This window comes from Epinephelus moara, chromosome 20 (assembly GCF_006386435.1).
Source record: "Epinephelus moara isolate mb chromosome 20, YSFRI_EMoa_1.0, whole genome shotgun sequence".
Lineage (NCBI taxonomy): Eukaryota > Metazoa > Chordata > Actinopteri > Perciformes > Serranidae > Epinephelus > Epinephelus moara.
In genome coordinates, this window is record NC_065525.1 from 1,677,709 (window position 1) to 1,698,780 (window position 21,072).

At 42.9% G+C, this 21,072-nt stretch overlaps 1 protein-coding gene across 1 annotated transcript in view; it reads right to left on the minus strand.

Annotated features, from left to right (window-relative positions):
* Positions 1-21,072, minus strand: part of LOC126408049 (cytosolic carboxypeptidase 4) — a 663,851-nt gene that overhangs the window by 385,527 nt on the left and 257,252 nt on the right. The window contains exons 9-10 of the mRNA XM_050073404.1: positions 12,994-13,159; positions 12,345-12,403 (exon numbers count right to left, since the gene is read on the minus strand). Of these exons, the coding sequence (XP_049929361.1) occupies positions 12,345-12,403; positions 12,994-13,159 (225 nt within the window). The remainder of the gene's footprint in view (positions 1-12,344; positions 12,404-12,993; positions 13,160-21,072) is intronic.

Below are 21,072 nucleotides of genomic sequence, written 5' to 3' on the forward strand. Positions count from 1 at the left end.
TGTGAGGCAAATTGTGATTTGTGATATTGGGCTTTATAAATAAAATTGATTGATTGATTGAAAATGGCCGCTGCAACCTGTAGGAATTGCGCAGAAAGATCAAACCAAAACTGGCTTGTTCGTCTCATCAAGACCTACAAATTACATGCTGACACCCCTGACATAAACCCAACAGGAAGTGGGCTATTTGCCCTTTCAAAATAAGATTTTACCTCAAAAATGCTCTTTTTCACACTTTTCAAAAAATATATTATCCTACACCGTTAATCATATCGGCTTCAAACACGCACACATTACAGGCCAACTCCTGCTGAGCAGATCTTCTGTATAACTTTGTCATTACTCGAACGGTTTGGATTTTATGGCCTCTTCAAGGTGAAGTGCCACAAAACCTCTTGCCGATCTTCGTGCCACCTACACACACTAAAATGGCCGCTGCGACCTGTAGGAATCGCACAGAAAGATCAAACCAAAGCTGGCTTGTTTGTCTCATCAAGACCTACAAATCACATGCAACACCCCTGACCTAAATTTAACAGGAAATGAGCTATTTGCCCTTTTAAGGTAAGATGTCATTTTTCACAAATTCTCTTTTTCAAAAAATATTTCCTCCGACACCATTTATCGTATCGGCTTCAAATAAGCCCACATTACAGGCCAACTCCTGCTGAACAGATCTTCTGTATAACTTTTTCATTACTCAAACGGTTTGGATTTTATGGGCTCTTTCAGGTGAAGTGCCACAAAACCTTCTGACGATCTTTGCGCCATCTAGACACACTAAAATGGCCACTGAGGCACGTAGGAATGTTGTAGAAAGATCAAACCAAAATTGCCTTGTTCGTCTCATCGAGACCTACAAATCATGCACTGACAACCCTGACCTAAATCCAACAGGAAGTGAGCTAGTGTCTCTGAAACTAACAAGCAAATGTGGTGAAATTGTCAGCTGTGAGCTAGTCATCTTACACTTGTGACCAAGATCACATTTTTTACTCCACAAACATAAAACCTATATGGCTGTGTTCAGGACGAGTGTATCTCCCTGCTGGTATGCTCAGATTGATGATTGGACCCACGGTTTGGAATAAAAGGGAGGAGTTCGAGACATTTTAAAGCCACCTCCATGCCCGCTCTCACACAGATTGTCTCCGCCAAAACCTGCTCATCCAAGGGAAAGGAGACATGCTTCAAAGAAATGTTCCCTGCAGCGTAGGCAGGAGCACACCCCTGACCGCGAGCGGGGCTCAGGTAAGACACATGCTCCGCAGTCTGCGCCAAGCCCAACCCGCTAAGGCTGCCACATCGGTGCAAGTGTGCTCAGAAGACCCCTCCCTTGTCAGGCTATCCCCTTATCAGGATGATGGTGCAGTTCTGCCTGGTTTTCTCTCTCTTTATACCAATGATTCACCCTTTGAGGGTGACGAGCAGTCTGGGGGTGCTGCTGAATCTGAACAGCTTAAGTCCACTCACCTTGGCGTCCAGTCTCAGCAATATGGGTGACAGTGAGCCCTCACCCATGGATGTCATCTCAAGGGTTATGAGTGCAGCAAAAATTGTGGGTCTCAATGTTCCCGTGGAAGCTCCTGCCCCGGTGGACAGGGTTTGGGCAGGCATTTCTCAGTCCCAGCATTCCCAGCAATTTGTCTCTGTGCCTGTGGCGGGGGAGCATTTGCAGATGCTCAGGAAGGCATGGAATGCACCCAGTGGGGTGCCCCAGTTTAATGCCAGTTGTCGGAGGTTGGCTAAGACCCAGTATGCTCCGGTTTAGGGGATATGCCTCCTGTAGAGTGGGAAACACACTACAATCCAAGATGGCCGCGCACACGTCCTAGCGTTGTTTACTCTCTGGCTCAGTGTCTTTTGACGGCATTTTAACGAACTTTTACTAACTTTCACCGAGTGTGATATTTCTTATTCTTATTTTAATTGTTTCTAACTGGACTCATCTCCATGTGAACACCAAATCGAGCTAATCTGTGAGGAAATTAATCATCAACAAAGTACTGCCTGCCTACCGGCTTCTTACCTTCTTGGTCCACCTATGAAGCCCCGCTGAGTTTACGCTGCTGTCGTGCTGGAAATCCCTACCAGCACGTCTGCTTGGTTGACGAAGTGTCTCGACTGCTCAGGCTGCTGCATCTCGGTCTCCTACGCGAACTGGGGCCGAGTGAGTCGCGGCTGTGGTGCGGTGCTGTTGCCGGTGCGTCTGACATTGTCATGGTACTGGACGCAGATACCGGCTCCAGGGTGTCCATCTGTTGCTGCTCGCTCCTGTCTTCCTCTTGGATCCTTCAGCTGTGTCCACTCTCCGCTGGATGCCGAAGCTAAAGCCGTTGAGCCTGTTAGCTTCCGGGTCCTGTAGCTACACCGGGATCCGTCTTCTAACACCCCGGGTTGCTGGCTGTTAGCTGGTGAGTTAGCCGCTAGCGGTTGCCCGGAGAGTTGGCATCTGGTGGCTGGCTGGTAAGCTAGCTGCTTACTGTCAGCCGCTGATAGCCCGCGTCGTGGGAGAGCACAGCGGTCCTGCTGCAGACCACTCTACTCAGCGTACCCATGCAGGTGATTCCACAGGTGGCTCTGCATCTCACCTCTCTGCCTTCCACTCCTAACACTACTAGCATCTTTAACTGCATGACTATCTCGTCTAGAGACATTAACAATGAAATTATTACTTGCACTGTCCCTATTTCTCATTCTCTGGTCCCATGGAACTGTAATCCATCGTAATGTACCCGCTAAGGGGCCCCGCCCACCTCTGTGCCTTCCTAAGGCAATGACTATTACCTGGTCCTCTGCTCCTGCTGAGCTGACTGAATATTTGTCAGTGTCCTCTTGTGGGCCAGTTTTAAATGATCTTAAATTGCTTCGTTCAATGTGTAATCTTGTCTTGAAAAACTACTTTTTTCTCACAGAAGCATCATTTATTGACCTTGCCATGTCAAATAAGGGTGACTCTGCATCATTTCATGATCTTAAGAGGAAATGTTTCATTCTGCTTTTGCTACTTCTGTCTGGCAATGTTCAGCCTAACCCAGGCCCCACTCTGAATTGTATTGCTACCCCTGATGACTTCAGTGCCAGATGTGGCCTTGGCATTCTCCATCTAAACATACGAAGTTTGCTCCCAAAATTAGACTTTGTAAAAATTTGGATTCAGTCAACTGACACTGACATTCTTGTCCTGTCTGAAACCTGGCTGACAAAATCAATTTCAGACAATGACATTTTAATAAAAGGCTATCGTGTCTTCCGCTGTGATCGTCCCAGGAAAGGCGGGGGTATAGCCATCTATGTTAAAAATAGGTACCACGTGTCTATCCTATCCTCTGTGTCCTTGAGCAAGCAATTTGAGCTTCTTGCCCTAAAACTTGATTTTGCACAGGATCAGTCTATAACAGTTATGGGTTGCTATAGACCACCCTCAGCATGTAATGAAGCCCTTCCGTCACTGTCAGATATTATTTCCAGGTTTAACATGAGTGAACTTGTTTTGGTTGGAGATCTAAACCTTGATTGGCTGACATCCGCATCAAATAGCTTGAAATCTGTTTGTGACTCATTTAATCTTGCCCAGCTAATTCATAGTCCAACCCGCCCTAATGCAAAACAGCCTACCAGATCATCATTAATTGACTTAATCATAACTAATGTTCCCCACAAGTACACTGGAGTAGGTATTTTTGCGAATGATTTAAGTGACCACTGTGCTATTGCTACTGTGAGAAATGCCAAGCTCCCAAAAACTAAGCCACAGCTTCTGCTGAAAAGAGATTTTAAACACTTTTATGAGCAAGCTTTTTACCATGATTTGTCAGTTTTTGATTGGAGCAGAGTTTCGCTCTTTGATGACGTTGAACTTGCTTGGAAATACTTCTATGATGAATTTCTGAGATTAATTGATAAACATGCACCCCTACGCAAATTTCGTGTTAAGGGACGAAATAACCCCTGGTTCTGTCCAGAAATTGGTCATTTGCTTAAGACAAGAGATACTGCCTGGGCCAAGGCAAGAAAAACTAAAAATGAGGCCGACTGGCTCTCCTTCAGGCAGCTTCGCAATAAATGTACATCCTTTATTAAGAAGGCCAAGTCAGAGTTTTACCTCTCTGAAACAACCAAAAACCTAAACGACCCCAAGAAATTTTGGAAAGTTGTGAAGAGTTCTGGTCTTGGATCAACAACTGAACTCCCAAATTTTTTGATGAAAGGTTCATGTACTCTGACTGAAAAATCTGACATGTTGAACTGGTTTAACGATCACTTTATTTCTGCTGGTTATTTATTTGACACTGTAAACCCCGAACTCGTTAAGCCTGTCTCAATTATGGATGCTCAGGTTGCAAATAGTAGTGCAAATTGTTTTTATTTTACTCCTGTGTCTGCCTCTGATGTGCAGAGAGTTTTGTCCAAACTGGACGCTAAAAAAGCAGCGGGTCCTGACAAACTGGACCCGTTCTTTCTCAAATTGTCTGCAAATTTCATTGCAGAGCCTCTTTCGCACATTTTTAATTTGAGCTTTACCACTAGTAAAATTCCAAAAATCTGGAAGTCAGCTTTTGTTCTTCCCCTGTTAAAAGGGGGGGAACCTTCGGATGTAAATAATTACCGTCCGATATCCAAACTTTGTGTGCTCTCCAAAGTGTTCGAACGACTGGTCAGTGATCAGCTCAAAGATTTTCTTGAAGCAAATAATATTTTATCAACTTTCCAATCTGGTTTCAGAAAGCAACACAGCACAGTCACAGCCACTCTTAAGGTTCTGAATGACTTTAACTATGCTTTGGATTGCAAGAAATACTGTGTTGCACTTTTCATTGACTTGTCAAAGGCATTTGACACAGTAGATCACGGTTTACTGATAAACATGCTATATCAGATTGGCCTGTCTAAAAATACAGCCTTGTGGTTTGCCAATTATTTGTCTGATAGAACCCAGTGTGTTCAGATGGCTGGTTCCACCTCGTCATTTTCTGAGGTCTCTAAAGGTGTGCCCCAAGGTTCAGTCTTGGGGCCTATTTTATTTTCTATTTATATAAACAAAATATGTGATAACCTGTCAAATGCCTCTTACCATTTTTATGCAGATGACACTGTCATCTATTGTTGGTCACCCTCAATTGTGCAGGCTCTTGAGTTTTTACAATCTGCTTTTAATGTTGTTCAATTTCGATTGCAAAATCTTAAATTAGTTTTAAATGCACAAAAAACCAAACTGATGGTGTTTTCTAGATCTGGTGAATTACCAGGGAACATCCCCTCAATCTTAACCTCACGAGGTGTTCCCATTGAACTTGTCTCAAATTACAAGTACTTGGGTTTTCTTATTGATCATGAGCTTTCATTCAAAGTGCATATTGTTAGTTTGGTCACCAAGCTCAGGATTAAAATTGGTTTCTATTATAGAAACAAATCCTGCTTCTCTCTCCGAGCTCGCAAATATCTTGTTTCTGCAACTTTTTTACCTCTGCTTGATTATGGTGATGTTCTGTACATGACAGCTTCAGCTAAATGTCTACAGTCCTTGAACACCGTCTATCACTGTGCGCTGAGATTTGTCACTGGCTGTAGTAGACTCACCCATCACTGTGAACTCTATGCCAAGTCTGGATGGCCATCTCTGAGTGTCTGCCGGTACATACACTGGTTGACTCTCATTTATAAAGCTCTTCTTGGCCTAGTTCCAACGTACTTGTGTACACTTCTGCAAAGAACTAAAAGCCGCTACGCCTTACGCTCTGGTGATATCATTCACCTGATTGTCCCCCGTGTCAGGACTGAACAGGGGAAAAGAGCTTTCAGATTTGCTGCCCCATCAGCGTGGAATACCCTCCAGTCTGATTTAAAAATGTCGGAGCTTGTTCCATTGGAGAACTTTCGCTCTCTCTTGACTGACAGACATTGCGAGACCTTGGAACAGTGCTTATGTTTTTAAAATTGTTATTGTGACTTCCACTGCTGCACTTTAAATGTCAATTGTTGACCTTAGTTATTGGCTGCTCTATCATATTGTTTATTGCCTGTCTGTTATTTATTGTGACGTGTGCTGCTGACCTCTTGGCCAGGTCCCCCTTGTAAAAGAGATCTCGATCTCAATGGGTCTTTTACCTGGTTAAATAAAGGTTAAATAAAATAAAATAAAAATGGCAGCCTTGACATCTCTGGGTCCAGAGTGTATGACTGCGAGTGCAAGTGCTACAATACTGACCGATTGGTGTGTCGGTCATATAATGCAGCCACACAAGCAGCCCGCTCAGGAAATGCTCTCGCTATTTTATTGGCAGCTCTTATGAGGACTGCCAATCCTGATGACCAGAATACCATGAGCCTGATTGATGCTGCTCTTGTCATCCATTCTCAGCTTACAAGGGACATTGGTAATGTCATGATGTCACGGAAGGAGATTTAGTTAGCGCAGACATCTCTGCCTGAAAATATTTGGAAGGAGCTGACCAATATGACGATTGCGCCGGCACATGTGTTTCACCCTGACTCCCAGGGTGTGCTGGATAAGACTGAATAATCCCGGCGTACAAGGGATTCTGTTTGGCACACATTCAGCAGGGCTGTGACCACCAGTTGGAAATCTAGGGGCTCCCAGCCTACCCCGCAGTCATCCTGGACTCGCCAGGAGCCATGGGCTTCTGGTAGGAGCCGGTTGTCGGAGTTCTCGGCCTCTGGCGGTTCCAGGCAACCTTTGCAGCACTGGCAAGGGTCCCAGCCTCGCTCCTCAGCTCAGAATATGCCCCAGAGGAAGCGCCCTACCAAAGGTCCAGGACCTTAGGGGGGTGTCGTCTAGGGATGTGCGGGGGTCAGCCGCCGAAACCTGTTCCCAGCTATGCCTGGAAAGCTGGGAAGAAACAGTGTCAAACCCATGGGTACTGGCTACTGTATCAAAGGGGTACAGAATTCAGTTTCGCCAGCACACCCCTCCTTTTTCGGGGTTTCGCAAGACCGTTGTCAGGGACCCTTTCTTCGTTTTGCCTTCCAAGGCCAAGCTTATCATTTCAAGGTCCTGCCATTTGGCCTTTCCCTCTCACCTCAGATGTTTACCAGGGTGGTGGAGGCTGCCTTGTCTCCTTTCCAGTTGTTGGGGATCAAGATCCTTCCCTACTTGGATGATTGGCTGATTTGTGCTCCATCCCGCAGCCAAGTCACAGAAGACACATGGAGAGTGATCTCACATGTGCAGTCCTTGGGTTTCAAGGTAAATGTGAAGAAAAGCAACCTTGAGCCATGGCAGCAAGCAGTTTTTGTGGGTCTTTCTCTGAACTCCCTCACAATGATGGCATCCCTCACCTCGTATGTCGTATGCTGTAAAGCCCTGTGAGGCAAATTGTGATTTGTGATATTGGGCTTTATAAATAAAATTGATTGATTGATTGACCCCTCAGAGGGTGATGAAAATTCTGGCCCTCCTGGATTGGTTCTGTCTTGGCAGGAGGTTAGTGTAATGCTGGTGAATGTGTGAAACCACATAGGCTATGTGGTCTGCCAATCATTTGAGCGGAACCAATCAACAGTGGTCTCCCTCACCTGAGCCCTGTCTCTTTCCTTCTGATAAATGAGAAGAGGCTACCAGGCTCAGTACACGGCAGCACGCCAGCAGACAACCACACGCTACACGTACGGTTGGTAATAAGAGCAGAAACACAGAGAAAGGAGGACTGGAGATGGAGGTCGGAACTCTTTAATAATGGAGCGGGAAGTTGGTGACTGTAGGAGGAAGCAGGACAAACTCTCATGTCATGCTGCACACTGAGAGGAGTCAGTGAGTGTGAGCAACTCATGCTAAATGCTACTGCTAACCAGCCAAAGCTAACGCCGCTAGCATTGCTAACACAGCTAACACCGCTAGCATCGCTAACACAGCTAACGCCGATAACACAGACGCTAATCAGCAATTCCTTCCATTGTTTAACAGTTCAACTGCCTTGTTTGGATGATGTGATGCTGTGCTGTTGCTGGAAACTCATGCTGGATGTGACGGGACACTGGTGAGCAAATTAGTGTGTTTATGGACTAACCAGGAGGAATTAAACACACAGGATGGATGAATGATTGTGTACTTGTTCATTAAACAGGTCAGGCTTGTTGTTGATGATGATGATGATGATGATGATGATCATGATGATGATGATGAAGAAGCTGAAGATCAACTGAAATGGATGGCGAGCTACCCAGAAATTACCAAGAGCAGCTAAGACACACACAGGCTGCAAGCCTGGCTGGCAACCAGGTGGTGTGGTTGGACTTTCCTCCTCAATTAGCTGTTACTCCCATACTGAAGTGACTATTGAGCATTAATTCCCTGGGTTGTGCAATATTCTCACTTTTGGGAAAAATTACCTTTTGCACTGACAATCATATTTATTAAAAGTTCTTTGAGAAATGAGTGTTTATGGAAATACGGTATTGGGCAAATTGTATTTTGCTCTGTGAGTATTGATTGTGGTCTCATCGATAACTGGAGTTGAGTAACATCGGCTAGAATTAAAGCTGCACTGTGAAATGTGAAATTTGCTACTAGTAGACTGTGACTTACCATATGGAACCTCTGTAAATATTTTTCTATTCAAGGCCTTTGTTTTGTTTAATTAATTCTTTAGTTATTATCAATACACTTAAAAGCATTTTTGTTTGTACATATTTTGTCAATACACTCTCTTATCATTGCAAATACCGTGTGTGTCTCATCCATTCTCACCAGCTCCCAGAGCTGAACCTCAACCTACAACTAGTCCATCTACATGTTAACTCTGGTATCCTACTATTTATTAGTCTGGTGGGTATGAAAGGTGCTATATTAGCATTGGTTTCTTTTTCAGAGGCTGCTGGGGATGATTTCGGCCACGGTGGCTGTTGTTCCTTTGGGCCTCCTCAGGGCTCTGCCACTGCAGAGGTGGCTGAATGCCTTCAAACTCCACCCAAAATTGCACAGGCAGGTGAAACTTCGGGTGACACATACATGTCTCTGGGGCTTCTGCTCCAGGGGGTTCCCCTTGGGAACATGCCATCAAGGAGATCAGTGGTGACCACAGATGCTTACCTCACAGGTTGGGGGGCAGTCTGGGAAGGCAGGATGGTGTACGGTCTGTGGACGCCACCCTGGGTGGGCGACGAGCCACTGCAGGATGTGGTTCTCCCTGGAAAGTCAGGGAGGTCCCCTGGGTTTGGATGCACTGTCTCAAGAATGGCCGGAAGGGTTGTTTCGCTTTTCCGCCGTTCCCTCTGATCCCTCTGTTACTCAACCGGGTTACCCTGGGCCACTACAGGGTGCTGTTGATAGCCCCCAAGTGGCCCAGGAGGCATTGGTTCCCAGTACTCTTTCGCCTGGTTCACGGTCAGTCATGGGCCCTGCCAGTCAGGGTCAGATGGGGGGTCAGATATGGCATCCCAAACCGGAGTTTCTGCAGCTTTGGGCTTGGCCCCTTCTCAGTCCCTTCTCAGTCCCTTCTCAGACCCTAGGCAATGCCCGGGCTGAAGTGGAAGGTATTCTCTGCGTGGTGTCGCAACAACCAGGTGGATCCACTCACTTGTCCAATTGAGCTGGTTCTTTGCTTTCTGCAGTCCATTTTGGACTCAGAGAGGGCTCCCAGCACGATTAATGTGTACACCACTGCTATTTCCTTCTTCCATGAGGCTGTTGGGGGCACTACAGTAGGGAGACATCCTTTGGTCCCTCGGTTCCTTAGAGGGGCGTACCAGCTGCGACCAAGTAGGACCCCCAGGGCTCCATCGTGGGATCTCCCTGTGGTGCTGAGGTCCCTGAGGCAGGCCCCTTATTAGCCCATGGAACAGTCTAGTCTTAGGTTTTTGTCCCATAAGACGACTTTTCTCTTGGCTGTGTGTTTGGCCAAGAGATTGAGTGAATTGCATGCTCTATCTGTGAGTGAGTCTTGTTTGAGATGGAAGGCTGGTGACTCGAGTGTGTCTTTATGGCCTAACCCCTCATTTCTTCCTAAAGTGGTGAACCCTCAAACGGTGAATCAAGTGATTGAGAGCAGCGCATTTCAACCCGGTCAGGCCCTGCTACAGGGGGATGCTGGCGTGCTTACATTGTGCCCAGTGAGGGCACTGAGGGCTTATGTTGCGTGCACTCAGTCTTTGCAGGGCTCACACTCTCTATAGTTGGCTAACACCTCCGGATCCAGGGTGGGCTTTTTTAGAAGAGGTTTAATTACAGCTACCTTAAAGGACTGTGGCACATTGCCTGTTAATAAAGATATATTCAGCATGTCTAATATGTGAGTGTTGACTAAAGGTAAGACTTCCTTAAGTAGCTTAGTTGGGATGGGCTCAAAGAGACACTGATGATTTGGATGAAGAAATCATTGTGGTCAATTGTTTAAGAGAAATCGGGAAGAAGCTATCTAAATATATATCAGGTCTTACAGCGGTGTTTGAGGGCAGATTGCTTCCGTTTGAGGGCAGGAGGTCATGAATTTTGCCTCTAATAGAATTTTGTCATTAAAGAAGCTCATAGAATCATTACTGCTAAAGGCTACAGGAATACAAGGCTCAATAGAGCTGTGACTCTCAGTCAGCCTGGCTACAGTGCTGAAAAGAAACCTGGGGTTATAACAAATAAAAGTGGCTGTGAGGTTTTCCAGGTCGGATGTAAAAGACTAAGAACAAGGCTTTCAAAGGAATTATAATCTAGTTTAGGTTTAGAGCTGATTAACAGACTAGAGTTAAAAATGGCTGCAACTCCCCCTCCTCGGCCGCTGCCTCGAGGGATATGGGTATTATTATGACTGGGAGGAGTGGATTCATTTAGACTGACATATTCATCTTGACACAGCCAGGTTTCAGTGAGGCTGAGTAAATCAATATGATTATCTGATATTAATTTGTTTACTAACACATTCCTGGTCTCAACTCTGGGTTGTCAGGGTTTTGAATTACTAATAAAGTTGGCCAGGTTTCTAGATATGAGAGCAGCTCCATCCAAAGTGGGATGAATGCCGTCTCTCCTAATCGAATGCCGTCTCTCCTAATCAGACCAGGTTTTCCCCAGAAAGTTTGCCAATGATTAACAAAACCCATATTGTTTGCTGGACACCACCTGGACAGCCAGTGATTAAATGATGACATGCGGCTAAACATCTCATCAGTGGTCCAATTTGGGAGGGGTCCAGAGAAAACTACGGAGTCCAACATAGTTTTAGCATATTCACACACCGAGGCAACATTAATTTTTGTGACCTCCGATTGGCGTAACCGGGTGTCATTGCCACCGAAGTGAATAACAATCTTATTAAATCTATGTTTAGCTGCAGCCAGCAGTTTTAAATTTGACTCAGTGTCGCCCGCTGTGGCACCAGGGTTACATCTGAGTATGGTTGCTGGTGTTGCTAACTTCACGTTTCTCAAAATAGATCCGCCAATGACCAGAGTTTTCTCCTCAGCGGGTGTGTCACTGAGACATGGAAAAATGGGTGGAAACATGAACAGGCTGGTGGTGAACAGTGGGCTTCAGCTTGGTACTACGCTTCACTACAATTACCCAACCTCCCAGCTGCACGGGGGTTACCGGGGGACCGCTAGCAGAGGCTATGCTAAGTGGCTCTGTGCTGGCTACAGGGGGCTGGCTAACTACCGCAGCTACAGACTGATTTCCATGGTGCGAAATCGCGCTTCCAATTCACTAAGCCTCGCCTCCAACGCACCAAATAAACTACACTTGTTACATTTACCACTGTCGCTAAAGGAGGCAGAGGCATAACTGAACATCTGGCACACCGAGCAAGAAAGAGCAGGAGAGGGAGAAGCCATCGCTAAGTGTTAAGCTAATGTAGCTAACAAGGCTAATAACGTGCAAACAACAGCTAAGATTAGCAAGAGAGTCGTTAAAGAGAGGAGAGGTATAAGTGCTTAAACAGAACTAGTGTGGGTTAAGATGTGAAGTAGATGTTAAGCAACTGAAGTGCGTAAAAACAGAAAACAAGCTGGTAGGAGTTTGCTTAGAGCAGCACAGAGACGCTATCACAGAAACACCGGAAATTACATAACACGCTTACAACAGTATGTCAGCACATCAGGGGTCCCGCGGGCCAAATCTGGCTCATCCCACAAACGCATGTTCCTTACAAATGTGGCACCATTTAAAAATAAACAGGCTTTCCAATGGTATAAGATTTATTGCCTAGAAGCATTGTTGCAACAAAGAAATAATCTACCAAACACAATTTCACGTAAACACGTAATTTCATTTTTTAGAGTTGTAAAAAGCAGGTCAATTAACACATAAAATTACATTAACACTGGCCTTTGTGGTACAATTTGGTTATTGAAAGTAATAACTCACAAATATAGGGCCACTGAAAGCCTTACATACTTACATAGTCCGCCTCTTGGTTATATTCAGCCTCCTCATCATCGCTTTCCCCACTGCTGTCATCTAGAAAACAGAGCAGCCAATGTCAGTGTTCTGGATGAGTGTGTCTGTAGCCACTCAAGAGTTTAAGTAAGGTCAACTCTGTAAAACTTTGCAGGGAATTCCAAACATGTATACAGTGTCTATACTTGCACAGTTTGAACATCTGCACATCAGTGAAATTATATAGTTAATTAATAAAATGGATTTCTAACTAATGGGAATCATCTTAAGGCAAAGAACTGAAATAATTTCAACTGGAGGCACTGGGGACAAAGGATGTCTTAAAAATGAGGGTTATTTTTTTTTCTGTTACTGAGTATATGGACCACACAATATCCACAATACAGCAAACAAGAAAACACACTGAGAAATGCAGTGCCCTCTGTTATATACTATTCACTTTTCAATCAGTTAGTTCCAAAGGGATCAGTCAGCCAATCTGGTTGGAATACTGCCATAAAAAAATCCCAAAATCAAAGTACAGCATTGTATTGTATATTTATGAATTGTGTCACTATTATACATATTTTATAAATCTGCACATCCAAGTCAGTAACTGCTCAAAGGTCCTTCTGCTGAATCTTGACATGAAGTAAATACTGATACTGTACCTGGTTCTGCATCCATATTTGGGACAGCTTGTGGCCATCCAGGCAAGGGGAAGGTGTATGCAGACTGATCTGATGTCAGTGGCAGAGGAGTTTTTGGAAGACATTTCCTCATCAGCTGCACAGAGGACTCTACCAGAGATTCCATATCTTTACTCAGCAAACATGTCTGCAGAGGAACAAACTCAGTGAATAGATCCATCTATACAAAAATCAAAGGTTTGTATTGTCTTGTTCTAAAATGTGACAATTTATATCGATCAAACGGAATCTTCGGAGGACCCTGCATTTTTTAAAATGAATACTTCACAAACAGCTTGTGAAAGTCTTTTGAATATTTGTGCTATGACTTCTAACTGTCCCTTAAACCTTGTGTGTGTATGTCCACCTGTAAGAGCTCCTTTTTCATTTTGTGTTGCACGATGGGACAATGTTTATCAATGGAACAAATTCAGTGCTTTGAGTTTGTGTGCAGGGACTTATAAGTGCACCAGGTTATAATCTTTTTTCAAAACATACAATTCTGCAAGGGGCCACGTGACCTGAAGACAAGATGGCCGCATAGGTTTGTTGCTCTCACCCCTTCTTCCCCAAACCATCTAATCTTACATAACAGCTCAACCTTTCTCTGTGTTTTAAACACGAATATCCAACAATGCAGTCTCAGAGGTCAGCCAAGCAACCCAACACAAATTCAAGTGAAACATCGAGCGAACCCAACAGTGGTATGGAGGAGAAGCTAACTACCACAATCAAGCTCGCCATGGCTGAGCAACGCCATTTCATGCAATCCAAGTTCACAGAACTGAACGATACACTGAACAAAATGTGCCATGACATCTCCTCCTGCACAAAGGATGTATCTAAACTACGTTCAGATGTTTCAGTTCTTTCCAAGCGTATTGACACCACAGAGAAGAACAGTGTGGACAACAGGGGTAAGATAACAGAGCTGGAATTTAAACTTGCCAATTTAGAGGACTGGAGCCGCCGCAATAACATCCGAATCAGAGGGATTCCCGAGGGCATGGAGGGCTCCAACACCTGCCAGTACATAACCACATCCCTCGGTTTCCTTCTTTGGGTGACCAAAATATTGAAATTGCGAGGGCTCACTGCATTGGGCCCCAGCGGGACAACTCCTCTTCACCCAGGACACTCATCTGTAACATGCTCCGGTATTCCGACCGATACCGTATTCTCCAGGCTGCCCAATGCTCTCCTGTGAAACTTGGTGGTAAAGACATCCACCTCATGGCGGACTACAGCAACTTCACGTTCACTTGCCTCCGCAAATTCTCTTCATCCATTGAGGCAGCGAGAAAGCTGGGTTTCCAGATGCTCCTGTTGTATCCTGCCAGGCCGAAGCTGATCCGCGGATCCGCTCAATATGTAGTTAACACTCGCCAAGAAGCCGTAGACTTCATCAATAAACGAGGAGATGATGATGACTGATGTCAGAATATGGAGTACAGTGCTTTAGACCCGAGCCAATGGAACTCCTTTTTTTCCCTGTCTTTTTGCTCTTTGCTCTGGTTGATGTGTGAGCAGTGACAGGCAAGTGTGTGAACGTAGTTTCATTTCTTATTTCTAAAAAAAAATCTTCGATTGTTATTACACTTAAAATCAATCAATCAATCAATTTTATTTATAAAGCCCAATATCGCAAATCACCATTTGCCTCACAGGGCTTTACAGCATACGACATCCCTCTGTCCTTAGGACCCTCACAGCAGATAAGGAAAAACTCCCCCAAAAAAACCCTTTAACGGGGTAAAATGTGGTTCGTATGTGACAAAGAACTTATTTTCGCAACATCCAATATTGCAAAATAGTGTTGAGGCATACAGTGTCTTTAACCATCTTGGAAAGCTAATGATGACTCTGACCCGGAATTTTTTACACATCTGTCAGACCTTTTATCCAGTATGCAGGAGTTTTCCCTAACACACAGAACAGATATGAATGCCACTGTTGACCCCACCCTTAACCATTTTGGCCATTCAATTCAACAATCACAGAATGCTTCTGCATCTACTCTAAATAAACTTATTGCAGACCTCAGCCTTTTTTATATAGACACATTTCGTGCTATTAATCCATCAGTGACCCAATACAGCTTTTACTCTCATAGACACAGGACTTACTCCCGCATTGATTATGTGTTTACTTCTGCCTAATTCATAGTTCAGTAGTTTTAACCACCCCTCTTTCTGATCACATTATTGTGTTGTCCAGGATTACCCTCAGAGATACACCTAAAAAAGCTGCCCAATGGTGCTTTAGTGCATCACTGTTAAGCAACAAAAAAATGTGTGAATTATATTATATTATATTATATTATATTATATATGGCAATATCTTTTTCATCCTATCAGAGCAAGGTCAGATTAACTAAGATAAATGAACCGGAGGCACAACTGACCGAATTAGAGCATAAACAACAAGTTTCATTGTCTGACAGTGTAATATTAACCATAAATACTATCTGTTCTGAACTGAACTCCTTGTTAAGGCAGAGAGCAGAATATTAAGGACTCGGAGGAATTACTAGTTTAATGGCCCAAGACCTAGCCACCTCCTTGCTTTGAGATTAAGACAAAATGAAAAATTCTCAAATATCACTTCAATTAGTTCTGCACAGGGCCTGTTAACAGGCCCGAAGGAAATTAACACAGAATTTTAAGCACTTTTTTTCTAACTATTCCTCAGAAGTGACTCTAGATGTTGATGAGAGTAACAACTTTATGGGAAACATTAACCTCCCATCTGTATCCCAGGAGGAAGCAGACCACTTGGGGGCCCCTATTACATTAAATGAGCTCAAGATGGCCATCTTTGGCATGAAAAGGGGAAAATCTGTGGGATGGGATGGTATTCCACCCAAGTTTTACTCAACCTTCTGGGATGAGCTTGGACAATCCATGTTAGATATGATTCTTGCTGTAGTTGAAAAGGGGTCCTTCTTTGGTGACACCAACATGGCTTTACTTGCTGTCTTACCTAAACCAAATAAGGATCCCACCCTATGCAGTAGCTATAGGTCCTTGAGCATTTTATGTACAGACGTAAAGGTGTATGCCAAAGTCTTGGCCTCTAGGAGTGAGACACATATGACCAAACTTGTACACCACGACCAGACTGGTTTTATAAAGTCTCGTCTGACAAGTGACAACATTCGCAGATTACTTCATGTATAAACTTTTCAAAACATATCAAATCACCCTGTGCTGTGTTGTCACTCAATGCCGAAAAAGTCTTTGGTCGTCTTGAGTGGCAATACCTATGGGAGGTGCTTGGGAGGTTCGGCCTTGTTCGGGGTTTCATTAAACTGGTTAAGGTACTTTATGCAAATCCTTCAGCCATGGTGATAGCCAACATTATTATATCAACCCCAATCCCTGTCTCTAGAGGGTCCCACCGGGCCTGTCTTCTCTCTCCTCTTCTATTTTCTCTTTCTTTAGAACCTCTAGCCCAAACAATAAGGCAATATCCCCTAATTGAACCTATTACTTTTTGTAATAGTTTTACACACTCACCCCATGTCTCATGTGTCTATAGTCCATGGGGTGAGAAGCTCTTGAGTGTCTGTTGTACTGAGCTGTGTATACTTGTGGTATATGTTTTTTCTGTGGGGCCATATGGTGGGGGGGATTCCTTGTATGTCTTGTTTGTGTTTGCATTGAGTGTGCATACCTGTGACGAATGTTCTTGTGAGGCAAAAGATGAATTTCCACGAGTGGACAATAAAGATTTCTATTCTATTCTATACACACCATTCTTTGTCCTTATTTGCAGACGACATACTACTGTATGTTAATAATGCCCCCTCCTCAGTTCCTCACATTTTGGATGTTTTTACCCAATTTAGTTCAAATTTTGGATATAAGATCAATTGGTCCAAGTCACAGCTAATGCCTCTAAATCCAGCCTCATCAGTTACAGGATCTTGTTTATTCAGCCCTGCCTCCTAAACTCACTAAATGTCAGCTTGGTCCAATTATGTCTTCTTTACCGTCAACATGGCGGCTGGGAGAAAATCACACTCAGACCTCTTTAAAATGGCACACTCATAGTCCCATGTTTAATAATTTCAATCTTATTACAGGAGATGCCCCTTTTTAGTTCTCACATGGTCTACAAGGTACTGAGACCTTGTCAGATGTATGGGATGACAAAGGAATAAGATCTTTTAATGATTTGTGTACTATGTACAATGTCCCAAGAAGTTCATTTTTCTTTTACCTTTGGCTCAGATTAGCAATGTGAACCTATGGGGTGTAGCTTTAACAACTAATCCACTTCATTCTTTGCTAGATGTGGGAGGTCAAACTAGAGGTTTAGTGTCTAAGATTTATTCACTCTTAAACTCCATGTGCAAACCTCTGACAATCCACCAAATCTGGAGTGGAGATCTTAGCTGTTTGGTGGATGACATTTGCTGGTTATCAGTTTGGAATATTTTTCTTCTCCATCTTGCTCCCCCCCTCCACACCATTGTATCTTTCTATCTCTACTACTGATCATTCTGCCGACATCTCTTTGGTCCCCCTCCCTTCTTTACCCCATCTCAGTATAATCAACTCTCACCTTTACTCACAACAAGACATACCCAACATTTTAACATGCAAACACTCAACCTGGTAACATGGAATGTATGTGGCTTCCGTAATCAATCAAAAAGGACTAAAATCATCAATGATCTCATCAAATTAAAGGCTGATATATACCTCATACAAGGAAAACATTTAACAAACTCAGAACAACAACACATCAACAATTTTCTCATCAACATACAACAGTAAACAAAGAGGTGTTTCAATTTTAGTAAATAAATCCATTCCACTTGTCCATAACACATCTATTATTGATCCAGACAGAACATTTATCATCATTAAGGCATCTATTAACCACACAACATTCACACTCGTCAATATCTACGGCACCAACAATGATGAATCATCCTTTTTCCATAACTTCTTCTCTTTACTAGGTGAATCAACGAACATCATATTAGCTGGAGACTTCAATACTGTTATCAACCCTTCAATTGACCGCTCAAGTATCTCTGGCAACTCAAGAAACTGGCACTTCACTGAAATAATTAAACAATACATGGATGATTATGGACTTGGCAATAGTTGGAGAATGAGAAACCCAACACTGAAAGATTATTCATATTTCTCCACCCTTCATCAGTCTTACTCCAGAATTGATTTCTTTTTTGTTAGTAACTCACTCACCCAATACATCCAGGAGAACACAATTCATTCAATCATAATCAGCGATCATGCCCCAATTTGACTATCAATAAACATCCAAGCACACATCAAACCTCCTACAAGATGGCGTTTTAATACATCACTCTTAGAAGATTAAGATTTTAACTCCATGATCCAAAGAGATTGGGCATCCTTCCTGGAGATGAACGACTCTCCAGAAATCTCACCATCACTGTTATGGGAAACAGGTAAAGCAGTTTTAAGAGGTAAAATCATATCATATTCATCACACAAAAGAAAAACAGCAACAGGAACTGGAAAACACCTTAGAGCAGCAAATTAAACTTTTAACAAACCAATATACTAATAACCCCAATGAACAAATACAAAATGAATTGAACCAACTTAAAACTCATCTGGAAAGTATTATACACAAGAAAACAGTTTCTTATCCAACAACTCAAATATGACAACATTCAATACAGTAACAAATCAAGTAAATATCTGGAAAATCTACTACAGCACAGAAAAGAGAAAGCACTTATCCTGTCAATACTTAATTCCACAGGCAATATTACCCAGAATCCACAGGAAATAAACAACATCTTTCACAAATTTTATAGTAACCTATACTCCTCGGATCACGAACGAAATCAATCAGAAATAGATACCTTTCTAAATAACCTGGAATTACCTACACTACCTAAAGCACAAGCAAACATTTTAGATGCACCCATTACCCTTACAGAACTTAACAAAGCCCTTAACAAAATACCAAACAATAAATCACCTGGACCTGATGGATTTCCGGACAAATTCTATAAACACTTCTGGGACATTTTATCACCACTATTTTACTAGTAACTAGTAGTATCTACAGAAATTAAAACTACCTCCACCATACCTACACACATGAATACTGCTGTTATGACACTTTTATTAAAACCTAATAAAGATCCAACTCACCCTTCCAGCTACCACCCACTCTCACTCATCAACACCAATTTAAAAAATATTACCAAAACACTTCCAGCCAGAATAGAAACAGTCACCCCTATCCTAATCTACCCTGACCAGACGGGCTTCATTAAAAACAGACATGTATCAGACAACATCCATAGACTTTTTAACTTGATCAACATATCACAACAAAAACAAAACAAGCCCATAATTCTATCTTTAGGTTGAAAACGCATTTGACAAGGTAAACTGGAAATTTCTATTTAGCACCCTACACGAGATTGGTTTTGGAGAGTCGTTCATCCATTGGATAAGAACACTGTACACCTCACCTAGGGCCACAATAACCACAAATGGGATCACATCACCAAACTTCACACTTCACCAGGATGTCCACTCTCTCCATTCCTGTTTGCCATTTTCATTGAGCCACTTGCAGCAGCAATACATCAAAACAATAAAATCAAAGGGATACAGGATGCCAGTTCACAACATATAATTAGTTTATATGCTGACGATTTATTATTATATCTATAGAACCTATCCGTGTCACTACAGGAAACTTTGAATATCATCAACAATTTCTCTACAATCTCACACTGCACAATAAACTGGAATAAATCAACCGTACTACCTCTGTCTGAACACACCTGGGATTCTGCAGACCAAAATCTCCCCCTTCCACTTCACACTGCCAATATCAAATATTTAGGCATAAATATTTCCTCCAGGCTGTCAGAGTTATTCAACCTAAATTACACCCCATTGCTAAAAGAAATAGAAGATGATCTCAAACGCTGGACCAAGCTCCCACTCACTCTCATAGGATGAATAGCTACAGTCAAGATGAAAACCCTTCCTCAGATCAATAACTTGTTTTCAATGATCCCCACCACCCCCACCGACAAATGGTTTAAAACACTAGACTCTATAACAACTCAGTTTTATTGGAACAACAAAAAAACAGAGTCTCACTTTCAACATTACAAAATAGAAAATCACAAGGTGGCTTAAAAGCACCAAACTTTCTCCACTACTTCCTGTCAAATCAACTGCAATATTTATTTAAATGGACGCAAAAGCACAACTACAACGATCCCTGGCTAGATTTATAACAGAATCAATGCAAAACAACCTCAATCGCAGACCTCCCCTTCCTACCACAATCAATCAAAAAACTGAATTACTGTAAGAATACCACAATTCACACAACTCTGACAGCCTGGTGGAAAACCAACAAAATCACCAAATCATCACTTGCACTGTGAAGATACACTCCAATTTGGCACAACCTGGACTTTCAGCTTCTCAACACCCCCCATCTCAAAACTTTCATAACACTCCCAAACACAAATCCAATCAGATCTCTCTACGGGCAAGCATTGAAGGTTCTGGACAGAAAACCAAGACAGCACCACCACTGCAAGATTCTCTCCAAATACAATTTACTAAGCTTCGACAATGTAAGTACATTATCAAACATTTGTTTAGTACATAAAATAATCAATAATGCGGCCCCCCACCATTAAAAAAATTCATAGTCCCCTGCTCTGAACAGAGAAAAAGAGCTTTAAGATCTGCGACGAGAGGAGACTGTAAAATCCCACAAAGAAAGTCATCCTTTGGTCAATCTGCTTTCTCCATCAAGGCCATCGGAGAATGGAATAGACTCCCTAGTGATTTGAAAATCAACAGGAATTATTGCAGTTTCTGCCTTGCCACAAAGAAATGGCTCCTGAGTAAACAATGTTGCCAACATTAGGTGTTGCTGTCAGATTTCCTGTCTGATTCTCTGTCATTATGTCTCGTTTTGCGTTTTTCTCTTCAGCTGTTTATCTGAGCTCTGTTAAAGATATTCCTGTCATATTACCATTGCTGGTATTTAATCATCCCTGTAATC